Source organism: Lampris incognitus, chromosome 1 (assembly GCF_029633865.1).
Source record: "Lampris incognitus isolate fLamInc1 chromosome 1, fLamInc1.hap2, whole genome shotgun sequence".
Taxonomy (NCBI): Eukaryota; Metazoa; Chordata; class Actinopteri; order Lampriformes; family Lampridae; genus Lampris; species Lampris incognitus.
Genome location: NC_079211.1, coordinates 37091625 through 37113399, shown reverse-complemented (window position 1 = coordinate 37113399; position 21775 = coordinate 37091625). Strand labels below are relative to the sequence as shown.

The 21775-nt window shown below is 43.9% G+C and overlaps 1 protein-coding gene across 1 annotated transcript in view; it reads left to right on the top strand.

Moving 5' to 3' along the window:
• Positions 1-21775, top strand: part of LOC130110441 (slit homolog 3 protein-like) — a 39687-nt gene that overhangs the window by 16893 nt on the left and 1019 nt on the right. The window contains 2 exon segments of the mRNA XM_056277550.1: positions 5700-5771; positions 16270-16341. Of these exon segments, the coding sequence (XP_056133525.1) occupies positions 5700-5771; positions 16270-16341 (144 nt within the window).

The window sequence follows — 21775 nt, the reverse complement described above, 5'->3', positions numbered from 1 at the left end:
GAAAATAATGTTGAACTTGAAACTCTAAGCTCCTCTGGGACTATTTATATAATTACAGACAACAATATGCATCAAATAACCTTTACTAAAATTGATATATGTAGCATTTTAAAGGGAAATTATTCATCTGCAGTAGCAGTAAGCCTATTAGCTATTTGCAGGGCTTGTAAAAATAATTTTGTTTGGATCAGTGTGATCATGAATCCTGAACTGTCTGCTTTTCCCTCGTAGAAACACAGGCACTCATTGGAAAAAAAAAACAACCATATACTGCTCCCTGTTTTTGGACATGGAAGTTCCTCAAATGACCCTTTCCTTCCCTGAGGTGGTTTGTTTGCATTGTTAACATAATTTCAATGGAAACCAATGGGCTAAGCTAGCGGCTAGCTTGCAACTGTACAAATGTTTGCCAAGTAACTTCAAATGGCTAGCAAACTGGACAAACTAGATCAGACATAGTTATCACTGAATAGCACAGCAGTTTTATCAGTTTTATTGATAGATAATATTACAACCAACATTCACAGCATGTTTAACTCGCCAGTAAAACACAACCAATTTGGGTTTTACTGGCGAATTTGTGGCAACGAGATTTGTGGTAACAAAAAACTTAACCCACTTGCATCCACTGAGTGACACATAATGAAAAACGACTGAGATGCAATGATACAGCGCTACATACATCCTCCACCTGAGAGCAATGCCTCCAACACAAGTGTGAACAAGGGGTGCGGCAATATGCATCATATCACGCAACCGTAGCTGAACTGATCGGATGTCTGTACATCTCAGTTAGGAGCTGGACTGGATGTCACTGTTTAAAGCAACCTGTCCACCACCCTCCCCTGCTCCCTTACAACCCCATATGGTGACAGATGACAGTCTGCAGAATGTGGAGTCAGAGAGGGAGGAAGAAGGCAATTAGGATTCCTAGCGTAACTAGCAGGTTTTCAGGACGAAATGGAGCATACCTATCTGAGATGAAGCAAGCGACAGAGGAAGGAGAATGAGAGAGAGAGAGAGAGAGAGAGAGAGAGAGAGAGAGAGAGAGAGAGAGAGAGAGAGAGAGAGAGAGAGAGAGAGAGAGAGAGAGAGAGAGAGAGAGGCAGGCGCGAGGAGGGGGAGGTCAAGAACAAAAGAGTGAGAAAAAGTAGTGGGTCTCGATGGCTTTACGGGAAAATAGCGAGAGATTAGGGCAGGAAACGAATGCATTGTGAAACGAAGCGTTGGACTGAAAACAAAGGATAAAAGAAAGGAAAAGGATGGAGAGATAGGGAGGTACAGATAGAGGAGAGAGAGAGACGGAGTAGAGGTCTGGGAAACAGAAAGAGACTGACAGAGCAGAGAAAAAAACTATGTAGTTGTGATCAGCCCTTTACCTCAATCCCAGAGTAGGTGGGAAAAAAAAGAGAGGAGGGGGAAAATGAGAGAGAGAGAGAGAGAGAGAGAGAGAGAGAGAGAGAGAGAGAGAGAGAGAGAGAGAGAGAAAGAAAGAGAGAGAGAGCTGTTTGACCCAGAGCCAAATAACCATCTAGATAACCATTTTTTCACTCCTCACAATCTGTATTTTCAGAGCTTTTTGTCATTTACTGCAGGGGCAGTCAGGGCTCCCTTTCAATAAAGGGGGCCCTTGAGGACTCGTTTGTCACTTGATCTGTCATTTGTGTAACATTCCTGCCCAATATACTTTTTCTGTCTCTCTAGTATGCAGCTAATAAAGATCTGCTCTAAGTGAATTAGCCTGTGTGTGTGTGTGTGTGTGTGTGTGTGTGTGTGTGTGTGTGTGTGTGTGTGTGTGTGTGTGTGTGTGTGTGTGTGTGGGTGCACGCATATGGGTTTGTGTGTGTACTAGCACACATGCATTTTAGAGTTTAAAGTCAAACAGTCTGTCAGCCTAAGGCAGCCAGACTATAAGGTTCACTGGTTTCAGTGGTCTGGGTGAGGTGAAGTGGGGTGGCACTTCTGTGCTACTGTGTGTGTGTGTGTGTGTGTGTGTGTGTGTGTGTGTGTGTGTGTGTGTGTGTGTGTGTGTGTGTGCATGTCTGCATGTGTGCATGCATTAGCGTATGGGTGTGTTGGTAACCTTTAATGTGCTCATGCTCGTGTGAACTTTTCTGTGTGTGTATGTGTGTGTGTGTGTGTTTGTGTGTGTGTATGCGAATATATGCACATGTAGTATGTGTGTTTCTGTGCTTCTTTTTGTGCATGCATGTGTGGATAGATGGGTATTATAATTCCCAGACCACCTGCTGTTTGCATTCCCACCTTATCCATTCACACACACACACACACACACACACACACACACACACCCACAACGTATCTTTCTTGGTAATGGAAAGAAACAATGGGCAGTGGACTGCACTAAAGCCACTTGTTAATTTTCTGACTAGCAGCCGCTCAGCGCAACACATTGCTGAGTGATTCTTTACAGCTGGCTGCGTGTCTGTGGCTTTAATGGGCCAGGTGTGTGTAAACTGCAGCCTCCTACGTTGATGTCATTCAAATCCTGCGCTTGTTTATTTTCTCAGCTAGATGTTGCTGCGTTTTCACACGTTATGCTGAGCAGTAACATCCCCCATGTTTTCCAGTAAGGAGTAGTTTATTTCACCGTCATCTCGGCGATAGTCCAGCGGCCCTACTGCTGGTGTTGGTACTGCCGTTATCGTACCTCTAAATGTTATCCGTAATCTGTCTCACGGCCATTTATCGGTAATATGTGATTACCGTAATCCCGTTTTTTTACTCCCGCGGCCTGTAATGTCGTTTTAATTCATGCAGCTGCTCATGTCCCTCCTCGCCTGGCACATGTGGGAGGATTTGTGGTTGGAGGCCGGGACGTTAGACGGGGTAACACCGTCCGTACCGGCGGGCGGCCCCGCTATCTTCAAGTGTTTGTTTGGCTCCAGAGCAGTTTCCCTGGTGAGGCCAGAAGTTTCCACTGCGAACAAGAGGAAGATGGAGATAAGGATGGATGGATTAGAGGAGAGAGAGAGAGAGGGAGAGAGAGGAGGAAGACAGGGGAGAAAAATGTAGCCAACTGAGAGCAAAAGATCGAGATAAAAGAGGCTAGATTATGGGCAGAGAGAAACAGAGGAAAGGAAAGAAGAAAAAAAAGGGTTAAGTCAACCATGAAAAAGTGAAAGATAAGACAGGGGAGATTGGCGGGGGGTGGCGGGTGGGGGCTGTGTTGGGGGAGATCATAGAGGGATGAAGAGAAAAGGAAAAGCGGAGAAAAGGGCTGGAAATACGAGAGCAAAAGCCGCCTGTGAAAGATAGATTCTGGAGCGATTGGGATGGAGAGAGAAAGAGAGGGGGGGGGGACTGAAAGAGGCAAGATTAAGAGAGAGATGGCGAGAACATGATGGGGGGGTGAAGAAACATTACATATGACTGGAGAACAAACAGATGAGTGATGAAGAGTAGAGGGAGGAAAGAGAGTGGAGAGGATGGAGAGAGTGGGGGTTCCTCCCGGTAGAATAGATGGAGGGAATCATGAAAAAGTAAAGAATGGTTGTGTTCTCTCTTCTCCTCTTTGCGTTATGTGCTCATAGCCATCCATCCATCCATCCATCCATCATCCATCCATACCCATTTTGTCCTTTACAGGGTTGTATGTGTATGTGTGTGTGTGTGTGTGTGCGTGCGCGCGCGGCGCGCGTGTGCGCGTGTGTGTGGACACTATCCCTACTTGTACTTTGGAAAGAAGACACAAAACCTTTACTTTACCTTTACACAAAAACTTTGATGACCTCATCAATGCTTTGCAAGGCTCTATTCTATTCTATTCTATTCTATTCTATTCTATTCTTCTTTGTTCAGTTCAGTTCTATTCCCACCCTACCCTACCCTACCCTACCCTACCCTACCCTCTCCTACTCTATCCTACCCTGTGCTATCCTTCTCCTTCGTGGGGTATGGCTCCTATTAGTGGTCTGCCATGGCAGCCTGGGGAAACCTTTTGAAACCTAATATGGTCTTAAATCAGATTTATAAATGTTTAGGTGTATTATGAAAAACACACATACACAGGCCCCGTCTGTGTGCACTGATGTGTGTGTGTGTGTGTGTGTGTGTGTGTGTGTGTGTGTGTGTGTGTGTGTGTGTGTGTGCAAGAGGAAAAGGGAAAGCTCTATTTGGGAGAGAGGGATAAGTGTGTGTGTGTGTGTGCGTGCGTGTGCATTTATATTAATGATGAAAAAATGGTGTGTGTGTTTTTCCCTGGGAGTGTTTCTCCTTGCCCTCGTGTGTGTTTGTGTGTGTTTTCTTGCTCTCATTCCTCCAGTGCGATAGCGTTTCAATAAACAGCATCCACATATGAATGGAACACACACACACATGAGGAAGCACTCACACAGTCAGTCATTTCAAATTGTGGTATGTATACATTGTGCAGTCCTAGTTAAAACAGATTGAATGACAGCCAGGAAACTTGATAAGCTTTTAAGCTATGATGATGGAAAGGAAAAATAATTTCAGCCCACTTTTTAATTTTTCTTTTTTTTTTTCCTCTCTATTTTTGTCTTGATTTTTACTGAGAAATTTGCTTCTCAACTATTAACAGAAGCAGAAGCTGCAGTTTGTATTAGTGTTGCCACCCATGCATGCATAAAGGAAAGCATGCATTTATGCATGCAGGCGTGCATGTGTAATCAGGTGTATATGAGACTGTGTATGTATTTGGATGTATGCAAGTGTCTATATGTGAATAGATGCAGGATTGTGTATCTAATTAGGTTGATGTATATACTGTATGTATGCAGATTTGTGTCTGTATCAACGTTTAGGCACTTAAGGAATGACACAAGGGGAATCTAATGTTCTCTTGGACTGCGTATGGTTTATTTCTAATCCCAGAAAGTACTGCATTAACAAGACCAATTTTCAATTCAGTCCTCCTTTCAAGCAAAGCCCATTCATCAATTTTAGCATTAACACCACAGTTGAAACTTGTTTTCTGCGTTCCCAGTCACATCACATAGTCCACAGCCTTGTTTGGTGCATGGCTTCCCTTTCTGCTCAAATGCAAGGGCATATTTAAGAGGAGAGAGAGGTTAATTGATCAATTAGATTTTACATTTTCTCACTTAGCAGACGCTTTTGTCCAAAGCAACCTGTAACGAGAGTCAACAGTTATCGGGTATTTTAAAGCACTGATTAGTAATCACATCATCGCCGAGAGTGCGTGTTGTGTCAAGTACAATTAGCCCAAGTGTACAACATGTGGATGGCCAATTAGTGCACGCATTATAGGAGATTAAAATTAGCTGGGCAATGCCACAAATCGGCATCACAATTATGATTAGAGATCATGTACGGATTAAGGTAGGTCTGGAAAAGGCCTCTCTGGAATGAGTGTGCAGCCCTTGATGGAAAATTGGAGTTAATGGGCACCGAATTTCCTTGTTGCCTAGATGAGCCACTAATGACTCGATCTGCCTGCAAACCACGACGCACATAGCATAGTGTACATTCATGAAATATCTGCAGGGGCATTTATGGGGATTTATTTGTTTGCCTGTGTGCTCTACTCTACCCATACACACACACACACACACACACATACACACACACACCAATTCTTGTTTATTCATTTAATTTTCATCTCTTAACATAAAAAAAAGTTGAATAAAAATAAGACACTGCAGCAAACGGTATCCATATCTAACCTGCTTTTATGTCCTCCGTTCTCTCTCCAGGGATTTGAACAGAAACAACATCACCAGAATCACTAAGGTGGACTTCTCTGGCATTAAGAACCTCCGAATTCTGTGAGTACTGCCTCCTTCTTGTTTCTCTCGCTCATTCATTCTTTCTTTCTTTCTTTCGTTCTTTCTTTCTTTCTTTCTTTCACTGCATGGCACAAATGATTTCAGTTGTATTAGTATGTCTATAATAATCATCGCATCAGGCATTGTATTCCTTGGAAATGACAAACCAGGCTCTAAAAACCCGTCAACCAGAGACTTACGTTACCTACTCTGCTAATGATGGGACCTCAGTGCTTGATAATTCAGCCTGTAGTTTAAGACCAGCTGCCACCCATTTATATGGTGACTCTCATTAGATTCAGCCTATAGTCATCGTGCTGGCACCATGAGCAATTCATTTCCCAGTACACTACAGCCCTATTCTGTTCCACATGATGCAAGTCTGCATTCTTGGCGAGCTTAATCTGAACTTGTAAATTGATTTGTTGTGTTGTGAGCATGTCATCATCTCAGAGATGTTGTGTTTTGCTCATGTGATTGTCTTTGCAGTCAGACAGTTGCTCATAGTTTGAGCAACACTAGTCATTCTGGGTGGCACGGTGGCCCACTGGTTAGCACTATTGCCTCACAGCAAGAAGGTCTTGGGTTCGAACCCCAGGTCATCCCGGCTCCTTTCTGTGTGGAGTTTGCATGTTCTCTCCGTGTGTGCGTGGGTTTCCTCTGGGATGCTCCACTTTCTTCCCACCATGAAAAAGGCATCCATGTTAGGGTTAATACTGTCTGTGCCCCTGAGCAAGGTAATGGAAAGAAGAACTGGAGCTGGTCCCCGGGTGCTGCAGCTGCCCACTGCTCCTATACAATAGTGCAGAGAACAAAGTTGCTGTAACCAAACAACTGTACAATGGCAAAAATGAAGCAGCTTTCTTCTTTTCTTTCTTTCATTGAAGCCCACGACAAACAAGACACCTCCTTGTGTGTCTGTACTGCTCTCTGCTCATTATTCCGCCTGTTGTGACCCATATTCTTCTCCTTACAAGGAATGCCATTAGCAAACAAACCGCCATGCTGGAGCGATTAAACTAATGCTATATTTACCTAATAGGTCTGTATATGGCTATAGGGGAAACAGTCTCTATAAAATAAACTTTCCCACCCTAATGGGGGATTTCAGGGCGAGAGAGAATGCAAGGTGTCCTGTCCCGGGAGAGTATAATGTCCTAATTACTGAATATTTACTAGGTTAAATAACAGAGTTATAGTGAGCTGACATGCCAGTAACAAGGAGCAACACTCCCAATAGTTAAGTGAGCAACATGACTTCAAGATGTGTGCGGATGGTAGGGGAGAGCAGAGTATGGAGGGCAGAAACGTTGTAATTGCTCGCTATTTACAATGGAGAAATAATGAGTCGACGTTAATACTAAACAGTACAAGGAAACATAATTTGACTGGAACTGCAGAGGATGTGAAATAGCCTCCCCTGGTCTCCGAGCAGCGGTAAGAGAGTGCTGAATATTTAAGTCATGAAATATTTGAGCGGCAATGTCTCTGCCAGAGATAAACGGCAAGACACTTATAATTTCTTTAAATGAACAATTCAAGGTGTCATTAACAGCATATAAACGCACCAGAGTTGTCGTAAAAGTGTCAGTGATCTAGTTTTCTTGCCACGGCGCTGTGCTCTCTAGTCCGCTCTGTCTGCGGTATCGGAGCGTTTATTACAAACAGAACACACACATTTTGACATATACCCACAATGGTATGTACAATAATCCTCAATATTGCTTGCTGATACCTGACTAACGTTTCGTTGTCACACATTAAAATCAGTTGGTGTCTCTTCAGGATTTATTTTACAGTACCGATACGGGCGTCAAGGTCGTGGCCCAAATTTGATTGTATGCATGCGTGTGAGCGCGTGCGCCCGCGCGTGTGTTCACATAAGAAAGTGAAATGACTGACGGGGAGGGAGAGTAGCTGAGCGTGCAAGACAGATCGCACGAGTAACGACGAGTGTGTGACAAGTAGCGAACGTGTGTATATGATTTTATGTGTGCGTGCGTGTGTGCGCGCCCGCGTGTGCGTGCGTAAGGGAGGTAATAACTATAATCACCGCTGGCTGCGTGCTGTTTCCCTCCTCACCCAGATTCTGTTTAAACCAGACCGACAGATAAAAATACACTGCAAGCAAAAGCTACGCAGAGGAGTGCAAAGAGGCGCTGTGTGAATGTGTGTGTTTTTACGCCCTTATATACATGATCGTGAGTCCACCTGCATGTGTGGACGATGCGTGTATGTGTGTGCTTAAGTGCACATCTGTGCGTGACTGTATCAGGTGTCTGTGACTGCGTTCATTTGTGTGGGTCTTATCAATACGTTTATCCGAACTTTAATGGAGGAATCCAAACTTAACGGAGGAGTTTCTCCTGCTCGTTCCGCCGAAGAAGTGCAACGTGTGGGGTTAGGGTCGGGGGAGCGAGCAAGAAGTAGCGCGAGGAAACCCGTGCGTGCGTGCATGAGAGCTTATGATTGGTGTGTGGCAATCTGTTTGTAACAAAACAAAACAAACAAAAAAAGTGGGGGGGGGGCAAGTGCGTGTGTGAAGGAAAGAGAAAGACGTGTTCCGGTGTGTGTGTGTCTGTGTGTGTGTGTGTGGCCTGCAGCCCGTTTCATGTGGTTTGGTTATAAACTTCTGTGACATTTCCCTACTTTAAATGTTCTTAAAGGAATGGGGAGGAGATAGCTTGGGAACTATCGTCTGGCAAAGCTCGCGCGCTCACACACATATGCACGCACACGCGCCCCCCCCCCACACACACACACACCCACAGGTTTGTTACTGTTCTTTTCGGGGAAAGAAATATGCGGGGGCACCATTGCATTTCCACAACAATGCGCTTTATACAATCTCTCAGATCCTTTGTTTCTCTCTCTCTCGCGCACACACCCAGGCTGACTGCGAAGGACGTGTCTCTGGGATTCCCGGGGGCTCTCGTTTTAGCCTGATAACCCTGGGAACGTTCAGTATAGGGTTCCCAACAATCCTCCCACAGTTAGCTAATCGCCGTGGATAAAAAGCATTTGTACCTCGGTGTTTATTTACAACCTCAGCATTTGTTAATGGGTCTTCCAGTGATCTGATAATCCCACAATCTCACCATCGGAGAGTAACATACCTGCCCCTAATCTGATTGAACGTTCAAGAATGATCCTCCTCCGCCTTTCGCACAGATGGTCGGCAGGGTGACCCAAAGGCCACAGAGGCCGTTATCCAGCCACATGGTGCAGGTTAGCATCCAGCCTGCTGAGGTGTCCGTTCAGAAGGAGTCAATGGGTTTGTCAGCTGGTTTGCCGCTGTTTCTGCGGTCCGGCGTCCCTGCAGAGTGGGAGGCCGGACAGCGTTTTCATACGAAGGACAGTGAAATGTCATTGTCGCGGTATCAATCCTCTGGCAGCTGTCTGGATGAAGACTTCTTAGGATGGATTGGAAGATAATTTAGTCAACATGGACATCCCTGCCTCATCCCGCATACGCCATAAACTGAGCGTCACATTTGCGAGAGATTTTTTCCAGACTCTTGCAGAATTGCGTCTTTGAAGGACGCAAGGAAGATGAAAGATCTGGTGAAAACGTGTCTTCGATAGGGTACCTCTGGCAGGGCCGGAGGTTCTGCTGTTCAAATAACAGGTGAATTTAATATTCCCCGAAGCCTTCCCTCGGTTTGTTTAAAGGGGTTCGCCGTCGAGCCAGCTGAGATGTGGTGTCACGTCACGATGCTTTTTCTTACACTGTCAAATGAAGACCGTGTCAGAGGCCTAAGGGAACGCCCCGAACAGGTGAAATCAATACATCCTCCCCTCACTTTCTTTACATTCTCTCTCTGTCTCTCTGTATCTGTCTCTCTCTCTCTGGCGGTCCCTCTCTATGACTAATGCCTGATATGCACCAATATAAAAACAATACCTCATCCTAAGGATATGCCAACACTGACTCCCAGCACCATGTGTTTGGCTTTGGAGCTCCAGCCTTTATAAACTTCATTCAATAAATCAGCATGCGGTTGAGCCCTCATTTGGACGAGTAACGTCGGATACTTACACAGAGTTATGTCTTGATTTAGAGCATACTTCAGGGGTCATGGGCTATGCCTTTTATCAAGAAGGAGAAAAAAATGTAATTACACAGAAATAAACATGCCAGATTAAGCTTGTCTCAAACTCACAGCCAAGGGATTGGAATCAGGAGTGTGTGCGCATGTGTGTCTGTGTGTCTATGTGTCTATGCCTGTGTGTATCATTGTGTGTTTTTGCTTTGCTTTTACTTACACAAATATATATTTGTGTAAGTACATGTGTGTGTGTGTGTGTGTGTGTGTGTGTGTGTGTGTGTGTGTGTGTGTGTGTACGTGTGTGTATGTGTGCCCATGCAGCCATGTCCATCCATGCAGTTTTTTGTGCATGCCTATCTCTTCACTACCGGTTTGCATGCATCTGCCTGTATGTTTACAGTCGTGTGCGTGTACGCCTGTGTGTGTGGCATCTGACATCCTCCAACCACGCCTCAGTTTCAGTCTTTGTGTCCGACATAGTGTCTGTGTCTCTGTGCGTTCGACTAAACGATATGACAAGTTGTGGATTAATGGCTGAAATACAGCCCCACGTCTAAACATTTTCTTTGAGGGAATATTCACAGTGGAGGCCATGCCAAAACAAGTCCAAGTCCACATGGCAGGCCAGACAACGTCTCGGCGTCCCTATCTGGTTTGATACTGCTCTTTTCATTTGCCTTGGCTCTCGCTGTCAGTCTTCCTCAGTGTCTCCCACTCCATTAGTCACTGTCATTCCGGGGCCGGGTGTCTCTCTCGCTTCCTCTCTGTCTCTTTTTCTCGTTATTTCCCCATTCTTCCTTTCCTCCCACCTTCTGTTGTGTCCCTCGTCTTCTCCTTCATGTTTTCCCCTCCCTCCCTCTCCCTCTCCCCTTACACTTGCCTGTCATCCCTCTATTCCCCTTGCTCTCCCCCTTCCATCCACTGTCTTAGCTGTCCTGTCTTCTTCCTTGGCCCTCTCTCTCTCTCTCTCTCTCTCTCTCTCTCTCTCTCTCTCTCTCTCTCTCTCTCTCTCTCTCTCTCTCTCTCTCTCTCTCTCTCTCTCTCTCTCTCTCTCTCTCGCTCTCTGTCTTTCCTTGTCCCTCTACACCACCCTGTTCTACCCCCTCAGATGTCACTCTTAACATCTTCTGACAGAAAATCCAAATAAACAAATGTGCGGCGATGCTCTCTCTCTCTCTCTCTCTCTCTCTCTCTCCCTCCCTCTCTCCCCCTCTCTCTGGCATCTGGAAAACCCTAGATTGCTCCCAAAACATGGCAACACACGATGCAGGGAGAAGCGCTTTACGCTAACAACAACATTGGAACAGGAGAAGAGGAAAGGGACAGATATCCATTGAGAGATAGAAGAGGGATGTTAATTGTTTGTGCTGGCTTGCCAGATTGTGACATTTGTGAAACGCTGCATTACTTAAACTATTGGTCGTGTCTGATTCATTCGCGTCCAATTTGTTCAATATGCTGATTGCTTGTTTATACAGACAATTTAAAACAAAAATATGAATCACTCCCTGGATGTTCCTCTATCTCCCTCTCGCTCAAACGCAGCAAATGCCTCGTTTCTCTATGCACCGGCCTCGGAGTTTTCTCTTTTTGTTTTCTCTTTTTTATCTCAAACTCAACATCACATCAGTTGATGTCATTGATTTGTAGTCCTCTCTTGTCTGGTTGAAGGTGTGTTATCTAATAAAAAATTGGCATACTGTTGGGTTGGAACAAAAAATCTGCATAGGTCATCTACGTGAAGAGGGACAATTGTCCCTGAATCGAGGGTGGCTAAGAGTACATCTGTCGCCATCTTACAATGCTGTGATTGCAAACATTCCCCAACCCTCAGTGAATAGTACACATGGCTATTGTAACTCACCGCAGTCTGCATATGGTCGTTATGCCACTGTGCTGTTTATAAGGGTGGGGATACCTGCAGTCAGCTGAGACTGAAGAGGTCACTTAGATGAGTGATGAAACGTTTCTCTCTCAATAAACGTATCCAGATGAACTGATTCACCTTTTTGGGATGTCCTTATCTGGATTATTGAGCATGTGTAGAGGACTGGAAAATATTGGGCTATAAAAAAAACAGACGCCCCTGTTTTTCATTTTTTATTTTCCTTTCCTTCTTAATTTACGTTTATTTACTTAACATATTCATTTTCACTATTCACTGAATAGATCTGCAGTCTAGTTTAGGTGCTATTACACAGCTGGTCCTGTGGATGGCGGACTACGCCCACAAATGGAAGGTTTTTTGTTCGTTTCCACACATATCTGCATGTGTCGGACTTACATTTGTTGGCTCAGCTTCGTAAACTGTGAAACTCATTTATAGTCATGCACGTTATCCAGTGCGTAGACTGATTCAGAAGTTATTGTAGTGAATGTCAAAACTGTTTAGTGAAGTGAATCGCGGTAGAAATGTATTTAGTAAGGCACTAATTTCAATATGCTAGCTAGTGTTAGCTAGCCCCTTAGCTAACGGGTCTGACCCTTTAGCCGAGCGGTTAGTGATGTCCCCTTGTGGTGCAGTACACCTCGTATCGAATCCCGCACCGGGCAAGAAAATAACCGGTTACAGCGTTACTACCAAACTAGGAAAGTATGCTAGGAAATGGCATGGCAGAATGGTGTAGCTGTAGTTCAGTGGTACTCGCTAATTTTCTTAGGAGAGTCACTTATGAGTAAGACCATTGCTCAAAGAGCCACAGAGCTTGCAAAACGTTTTGCAAATACAAAGCTACACACATAGGCTACACGTCTACCCATGATCCCACGCTGTTACGTAGCCTACGTTCTTTGACGTATCTTCAGTATGCTGCCATCTGCTGGATAATTCATTTCAATGTGCTGAAACAGGACACCAACGGAACCTATAGAAGTAGGTTATAGCTATGCTCTTGTTGTTATCAGTGGATCTATATGAGGCGCAAAACAAAGTCTCGCGAGCCGCGTAAAGAGTAACACTGCTAGTTGTAAGTTGTAGAAATAGGATGTTGAGTGTTTTGGGAGCATTATTTTCATTTTCTTATTGCTGGTTGGTATACTGTTGTGCAGCTGGCTGGGCCCTGTTTCCTCGGCGGCCGGCGCGGGGTGGCGTGTGGCCAGCGGAGGTGCAGCATACAGCGTGACATTTGGTTGCGTTTAGCTCAATAGGAGACACATATAAAGCATGAGGTTGCTAACGTGTATGAGTGTGGTTAATTTATGTGTGATTAATTTCTAATGCGTTTGTATGTTCAATTAAATAACTCTCATGATAAAGGAGACAAATGGCTACTAATGTTTTAAATGATATATTTGTTTATAGCTAGTACATTTAAGTTTGACAATTTAAGATTATTTTTATTGATTAATAGACCTTTCTGATAAACACTTACCTGTCATATTTGATTTTACCTGTTTAATTAATGCGATAACAGTCTACACATCTGCATGTGTCGGACTTCCATTTGTTTGCTCAGGAGCCACTTCCCTTTTGAGACCGGTAACGTTTTGGGGGCTCGTTCGGGATAGGGTGTCCGCATCTGCATTTGCCTTGCCAGGTCTATATCTAATATCGAAGTGAAAATCGGCCAACACACCACCCAAGGGCCACCCTGCAGTGTTAAGTCTGGCTGAGCTCAACACATAGGTCAATGGATTGTTGGTGTATACGATAAAAGTTGGTGCATAGTATAGTCTCTGATCTTGTCACAGATTGCCCACTTGAGCACTAAAAAACTCAAGTTTTCCCAAGTCCACATGGTAGTTGCGTTCTGCGGGGTTTAGAGTTCTCAATCCGTATGCTATTACACACAACTTGCCGCCCTGATGTTGGTAAAGAACTGCACCTAGATGTTCGTTGGAGGCATTGGTATGTAAGACAAACGGAGGTCAAAGTCTGGGTAGGCCAGTATTGGTGGATGAGTGAGCATGTTCACCAACCTTGACACTACGGCCTGATGTTCGGAAGTTCACTTGATAGGCGTTTTGGATGGAAGCTGCCCTTTGTCTCCCTTCTTTCCTGTGCTCTTCCCTCTTTTAGATTTTGCTGCTGATGTTACTGCCACTTCACCAGGACGTTGAAGGAGCTCAAACAATGGCTTGGCCCACCGTGAAAAATCCTGAATGAAGGATCTGTAGTAGCTGAGGAATCCGAGTAGGGTTCTCACTTCACCTACTGTTTTTGGTTCTTTCTCTTCCAGTCGCAGGACAGCTTCAAGGTCTTTTGGGTCAATATGAATGCCTTCTCTGGAAACCATCCTGCCAACGTACCTGATCTGCTGCTTAAACAGTTCACACTTTTTGGGCCTTTCTGTGACTGACAACTTTATTTTAGAGCAGGTTACTAAATCAGCTACTGAAGAAACAGAGAGACAGAAGTCTGTCAGGAGTAGTAAGCTGATGATAATGAGGGACCAAGGACTCTAAGAAGATCTGCAAGGACTGTATGGCCAAGAAAAATGTTGACTTATGATGCACTTAGTCAACCAATATACAGACAAAGTCATGTCAGTCGAGTTCAAGCTCATCAAGTGTCAGCAAATCTAGTGACTTACCCAAGTGTCCATCACGCCCCCTGGTTGCAAATGGTACCTGTATGGACATACTAGATCACTGACGTAAAGAATGATGTATGACACTGACATAGTTATGTAGATGCCAGGAGACATCTAAAAAAATAGAGGAGAGTGTAGACGACTGGAAAATATTGGGTTATAAAAACCGACACCCCTCTATTTCATTTTTTTGTTTTCCTTTCTTAATTTATGTTTATTTACTTACCAGATTCATTTTCATTATTCACTGATTAGATCTGCGGTCTAGTTTAAGTGCTATTACACAATTACTCCTGTAGATGGCAGACTACGCCCACAAATGGAAGGTCTGGTTCTAGTTAAATTGGTAGGAATTGTGAGAAAATCGCCCGCATTCTACATACACATCCGCACGTGTCGGACTTCCGTTTGTTTGCTCAGGTTCGTAAACTGTGAAACTCACTTATAATCATTCACGTAATCCAATGCGCAGACTAATTCAGAAGTTGTTGCGAGTGGAGAAACTGTTAAGTGAAGTGGATCGCGGTAAAGAAAATGTGTTTATTCAGTGGGCTAAGACACTAATTTCAGTATCCTAGCTAGCTAACAGTGTTACTAGCGAAGTAGCAGTGTGCTGGGAAATTAGCCATTACATGGCAGAATGGTGTAGCTGTACGTTGTAGAAATAGGATGTTGGGTGTTTTGGGAGCATTATTTTCATTTTCGTATGGCTGGTTGGTATACTGTGGTGCAGCTGGCGGCGCTCCGTTTCCTCCTCGGCGGCCGGCGCGGGGTGCCGTGTGGCCAGCGGAGGCGCAGCATACAGGTGACATTTGGTCGCATGTAGCTCAGTAGGAGACACATACAAATTATGAGGCTGCTAATATGCAGGTGTGTGGTTAATTCTTACTGTGTTTAGGTGTGTGATTAAGTAGCCGTCATGATAAAGGAGAGACAACTGGTGAGAGAGCGCATGCAGGTGGCGGGTGTGACAGCGGAAGATGCGGAGGACAGGAAGAGGTGGAAATGGATGATCTGCTGTGGCGACCCCTAACGGGAGCGTCCGGAAGTAGTAGTAGATGATAAAGGAGAGACAAATGGCTGCTAATGTTTTACACTATATTTGTTTGTTTCCAATATATTTAAGTTTGATGATTTAAGATTGCTTTTTGATTAATAGGCCTTTCTCATAAATATGTACCTGTCATATTTGATTTTACCTGTTTAATTAAAGCGAGAACATTCCACACACATCTGCATGTGTCGGACTTCCGTTTGTTTGTTCAGGTGCCACTTCCCTTTTGAGACCGGTAACACATGCATCAGGGCAAACACCAGCATACAAATGGCTCTCTGCGTTACATGGTCAGATACCCCTGACCCGGAGGCTAGAGAACCAGGCTTGCGACTAGACGGTTGACAGTTTGAATTTTCTCACCAGCATGGAAAATCTGTTTCAGTAAAGCAAATAAAAAAAAGCTCTGCCTTGAGCAATCCACTCACTACACGGTGGTTTCACAAACAGTTAAGCCCACTGAGGCACATTTGTAATTTGTGATAATGGGCTATACAAATAAAATTGACTTGACTTGTTTATCAATAGAATACAACAGTGATTCCATTAAAGACATGCTCTCTGTAATTACATAAGGTTATTGCTCTGCCACTATTTTTTCATTTATTCATATGTTATTTTTCTCTCACTCATGCTTTTCTTTGTCATCATGTACTCATTTCAAATATGATTTATGTTGGTGGTGTAATTAAATTCCATGTTGTACAAGAATGATATTGACTCCTTTGTAAATCTGTCTTCCATGCTTTCTCTCTTCACCTATTTTTTTCATCTTTTCTTTCTATATCTCTCTACATCCCCCCTGTTTCACCCTCTGTCCCACTGTCCATCTCTCTCTCTGTCTCTCTCACTGATTCTCTTAGTCATCTGGAGGACAACCAGATCAGCGTCATAGAAAGAGGAGCCTTCCAGGACCTCAAACTGCTCGAGAGACTGTAAGTACCATGTCTTATGTTAATTTTACTCTGTGCGCATTTTGACATTTTGAATGACCGGTTCAGCTCACATTTGAGTGTAATATGACAGAAAGAGAAGAGACCGTGTAAGGAGGAGAGACTACCTGCTCCCACCTGGGGATGGACCATGTTTCTCTGCAATTCTCTGTTGCACTCTCTCTCACCTCTCTCACTTATGCATGACTGTACAACGACATAGCAGATACACACACACACACACATACACACACACACACACACACACTTGGTTTTCTTTCCACTGTCTGTTACAGCACACAGTGACATACAGTTTACCTGGATGTTATTCAATGAGACCATTTACTTTACACACTATCTTGGAATCTTATGAAAGCCTCACCCTCATTTTGTGTGTGTGTGTGTGTGCGCGCGCGCGCTTGTCAGCTCACACCAGGGCTAGAGTCAACAGAAAAAGGTGTCAGTGAATACACTGCACCCCTCCCCATGCACAAGCATGTGCACAAACTTGCACACAAGCACAAACAATAGCATATTTATGACACTCCAGGTTGCTCTGTGTGCAAGTAGGGTGACAGGAAGACAGCCTGTCGGAAGGCATGGCTCTGAGATTCCTCTATGCAAAGCCCACAGTGGGGGAGGATTTACGATAGCATGGGAAAAGGTCAAGGAGTGCACGCTTTGTACTCCATCAGTGTCCCAGAAAAACTTTGTATCACTTTGGGTTGTTATCTGGCACATACATAGAACAGTTGTATCACAGGTTGATCAGTTTCTCTGAGATGAATACGCACACACGTAGCGCACACATAGTGCACACACTGGGACATTCATGCATATACGGTTTAGTGTGGTCAAGCGTGTTACATCAAAATCTGCGACTGTTGAAAATTGTCACCATCATTAAGCTACGAACGCTCTGAGAGAATTTGGGGGAATTCACATGTAAAACTAGGGTGTTTGCGATATGTGTGCCGCTTTACACTGCACAATGTTAAACCCCTCCAGCACACTCAGCTATTTCATTTTATCTAGTAGCAGTGGGTAAATCACTCTATACTCACTCAGAAAACGTCTTTGTGTCAAACCTGACAGGTCCATTTGAAGGTTTACTTTCAACCATGCAAAAGACTTTTTCTTCTTTAGTGTGTCTTATTTTCTTGTCATACAGTTCTGGAAACGGAGACACGCAAGCTATTAACTTCTCCATTATGAATGGGAGCTCAAAGCAGTACACTGCCTGGCCTCTCAAGGTTCCAACAAATTGCAGCAGGCATAAATGTAGGATGATTACCTGTAAACAAAACAACAAAACGGGTCCATTCAAAACAATTTCCAGAGGAGCGCACAAAACTTCTGTCGTCGACCTAAAGCCACGGACAAGTTGTATCTTGTGAGCAAAACGCGTGCTCCCTCGGCTGCGTTGAAGCAGTGTAAACGCTGACTTCAGTCAGACCGTTTTTGAAGCGTGCAGCACTTAATGATGATCTGCTGAATATAAGACCACGATGTAAGTAGTTTGCTGTCAGTCCTTAATGCAGCTCAAGTTTTCCCAATCCATAGTGCTGGATTTCTTCTTCCCGCAGCTTTGACCAAGTAGCAAGGACAGTTTGCATGTTTAGCTTGACACAAAAACCCATATAATAATCTTATCCCATGGAAAATCGAGATTACATAATAACGTCAGTCCCCCGCCCCAGCCAGACACACAACCACACGTCCATACCACCTAAACCTTTTTTGTTTGTAGGATTTGCCTGTAAATAGCTTGGTTTGCTCGTAAATTGGTTTGGTCGTCCACTTTGGGTAATGGATCGCCATTGCTTTGTGATTTTTCATGTAGGCTTATGGCAGCCTATGCCATGCATCTGGGCACTTGTGTTGCATGGTTGTAATGAGTGGATTTGGGTTTGAAGGCTATAGTCTTGTTTGCAATAAAAGTTGTATAGTTTGAATTGGCCCTCATTATAACAATACCTACATCATGAAACTATAAGAAAGTGTATTTTTCACTGATGTTACACATTAATGGACCTGTCTTGTTCTGGGACCTCATGAAAGCACTGACTATTTCAGCACAATGTAAGCAGTAGCTGTGGTCGACAACACGTTTTCCCACTGTAGCAGTTTGCAGAATATATAAAACTTTTCAAAGAATCTAAATGTGTTGAAATGTTTTGATACCATCGGATATGAACACAACAGACTGCAGACTAATGCCCAAGTCTATCACGGCTAGGCTCTGTTCCCTTCTCTGCTACAGAAATGTTGTCGTCAAACAGCAAATAAGGTTGAAACTGGTGATAGTTAATGCCAAGCATGCTCTCTGCTTCACCACGTGCGTCCTCAAAGGTGGAAGAATCACAAGAAAGCTGTAAACCGGCAGGGTCATGACTTTGATGTGCTCAGATCGCCGCGTTGTTTCAGCTGGGATGTCCACAGAGTGACCACAGAGTGACGTCACATCTGGTCGGAGCGATTTCTGCACTATGCTCAATAAGCTGCACAAGTCAATATAGGGGCAGAAAATCTGTCAGTTTTTAAAGAATAGGTGTATAATTTGATTACATGTTTTTCTGAAGAATGCTCTGATTTCCCCATAATCACTGAGAATATTATTGGGTCTGTACTTTTCATGAGTAGTCATGTGTTATAAGTGTTTTGAGGGTATTTTTTCTTTGGATTTTTCCCCGCCTTTTTCTCCCCAATTGTATCCAACCAATTACCCCGCTCTTCTGAGCCTTCCCGGTCATTGCTCCACCCCCTCTGCCGATCCGGAGAGGGCTGCAGACTACCGGATGCCTCATCCGATACATGTGGAGTCGCCAGCTGCTTCTATTCACCTGACATTGAAGCGTTTTGCCAGGGGGACGTAGCATGTGGAATGATCATGCTATTCCCCCCAGTTCCCCCTCCCCACCGAACAGGTGCCCCGACCGACTACAGGATGCCCTAGTGCAGCAACCAGGACACATACCCACATTCATCTTCCCACCCCCAGACACGGCCAATTCTGTCTGTTGTAGGGATGCCTGACCAAGCCAGAGGCAACATGGGGATTCGAACCGGGATCCCCGTGTTGGTAGGCAACGAAATAGACCGCTACGCCACCCAGGCACTCCTGAGGGTATTCTTCCTCAGGTTAATATAGATAACAATTCCTCAAGATAATTTTACACCAGGCACGACTGAGTTATTCCAGTTGAGGGAATAAGTTCAGCATTTGGATATGTTCAGCAAGAAGAGGGATGGATGTAAGGGATCGATCCGGGCTGAGACAGAGACAGAGAGATTCCCAGAGGTAGATGTGCATAGCTAGAGAATAGTAGCGAGAGAGAGAGCGATAGGCCAAGACAGGAAGAGAAACCGGGAGTGACAACAGACTGCTCAGCAGACTTTGGAGGAGAGCCCAAGAAGTTTGATTGGCAGAAACATGTGTATCTTATCTCCTAAATGTAGATCACACATCCGATAGGAGAAAACGACAGGCGATGGACTGCTTTAATGTGAAAAGGCACTTTAATGTGGTGTTTTGGTAAGGGTCAAAGGTTAAGGGTGAGGGGGGAATAGGTTAGGGGGGCACAACAAGAGATGGTATTGGTTCTGGGACACTTATATTACCAGTAAATGTGTTGTTGAAAGGCTTTTGCCTCTAAATGTGATGATGCATGAAGGATGCAACATTATGGTGGAGGGATTTTTTTTTTTGTACTATGACTTTTTATTGATCTGAATCACTTGAAATCGCAGGATATTTTCTCTGTATTGTTGGACACTATTTTTTTAGGAGCTCGGGGTTTGGTTGTGAGGAGACTGATCCAGTTGTGTGTCTGGGTGGAGATGTACCTTATAATGTAAGAGTGCCAGCTGGCCAACATTCACTTGCTGTACATATATCATCCTAGAAAAAAATGAAACAAAATAAAAAAGGGAACTGATTTCACCAGAGCATTACCCTTTTTTACTTTTTCTTTTTTAAATCTTTTTTGACAAACCCCCACGACAACCGAGACATAATAAGTCTTAGGCATGTCTTTCACTGACGCAAAGTCCCATCTATCACTAAGCTTTGCAAAAAACATTAGTTGGGGCGTGAGGTTAAGCCATCTTCGTAGGCTGCTAATCATTTAAACCTTTTAGCGAGTTGATTTATCAGTCAGCATGACTGTGGTGGCTTTTGCCAGTCACTGTTAGTTCATCAGAGGTTCAATGATGACGTTTCGCCATGATCATCACAATGACGCTATTGAAAGGAACGACAACGGGAATTTTTTTTCACCTTCAATATATTTAAATGGTTTCTAAAATGCTTGGTTGACAGATTCTCTGGTGTTGTGTCTGTGAGGGTTAAGGGTTAGAGGTGAGAGGTCATGCCGCTGAGTTGGTGTGATTTGTGGAGTTACAATGTGAAAAACCCTGCCCTGTTCATCCTGCTCCTTGGGGGCGAGGAAGTTCATCTTTATTGACGATGAACGATGAATTTACGCCGCGTGGTAATTCACCTCAAGTGTACCAATGAGACAATGCAGAGACGATAACAGAACCTGGAGTTGCAAAGTTTAAGATTTAACTCTAATTTTAGCTCGAAGCCCGTAGATAACACTGATAGGCTCCAGCATCCCCGCCACCCTGAAAGGAGGATAAGTGGTTCGGATAATGGATGGATGGATGGATGGATGGGTGGACTTGTGGAAATAAACCGTTTTGTGGTGCCCTCATGGCAACTTAGCAATTCTACCTGGTATTCCTATATGCACAGATAACCTAATTTTGGAATATCTTCTATACCGAATTTCTTTAGTCTCCTGACCTTTAGTTTTGCTTTAGTTGCATCTCTTTTATCAGAATCAGAATCAACTTTATTGGCCAAGTGTGCCTATGCATATGAGGAATTTGACTCCGGTACACGGCAGCTTCTAGAACTTGCAGACATCACTCATACAGAAATAGAAAGAAAAACAAAAAAAACAACAAAATAAAAAAAAAATAAAAAAAATAAACAAACATGAGCACATGTGAGCATCCCACACCTGACTTCTCTTTACTTATAAGTACGCCACGCCATCTCTCTGTTGTTGCCCATGAAACATGACACTGGTAAAATGAAGCTAGCCAGCAGAGAAGGAATATGTGAATATATCCTATACTATATGTATATATGCTGTATATATCATTCCAAAATGCATGTGAGAAGGAAAATGCTACCTCAGATTCATCATTCGGGATTTGCGATAAAACACATGATTGTATCCCATAACCCAGAACTATGTTATAAGCAAAGGTTTGAAGATGACTCATAACTTTAATGGAAACCCATAATGTGTATTTTTTAGTTTTAGTACCACCAATCTTTTTGTAAGTGAAGGGATTAATTTTTTCAAATGGTGCATATCTCATTCTGGAATGAACCTCTTTACTTCCATTTGCTGCGAACGGG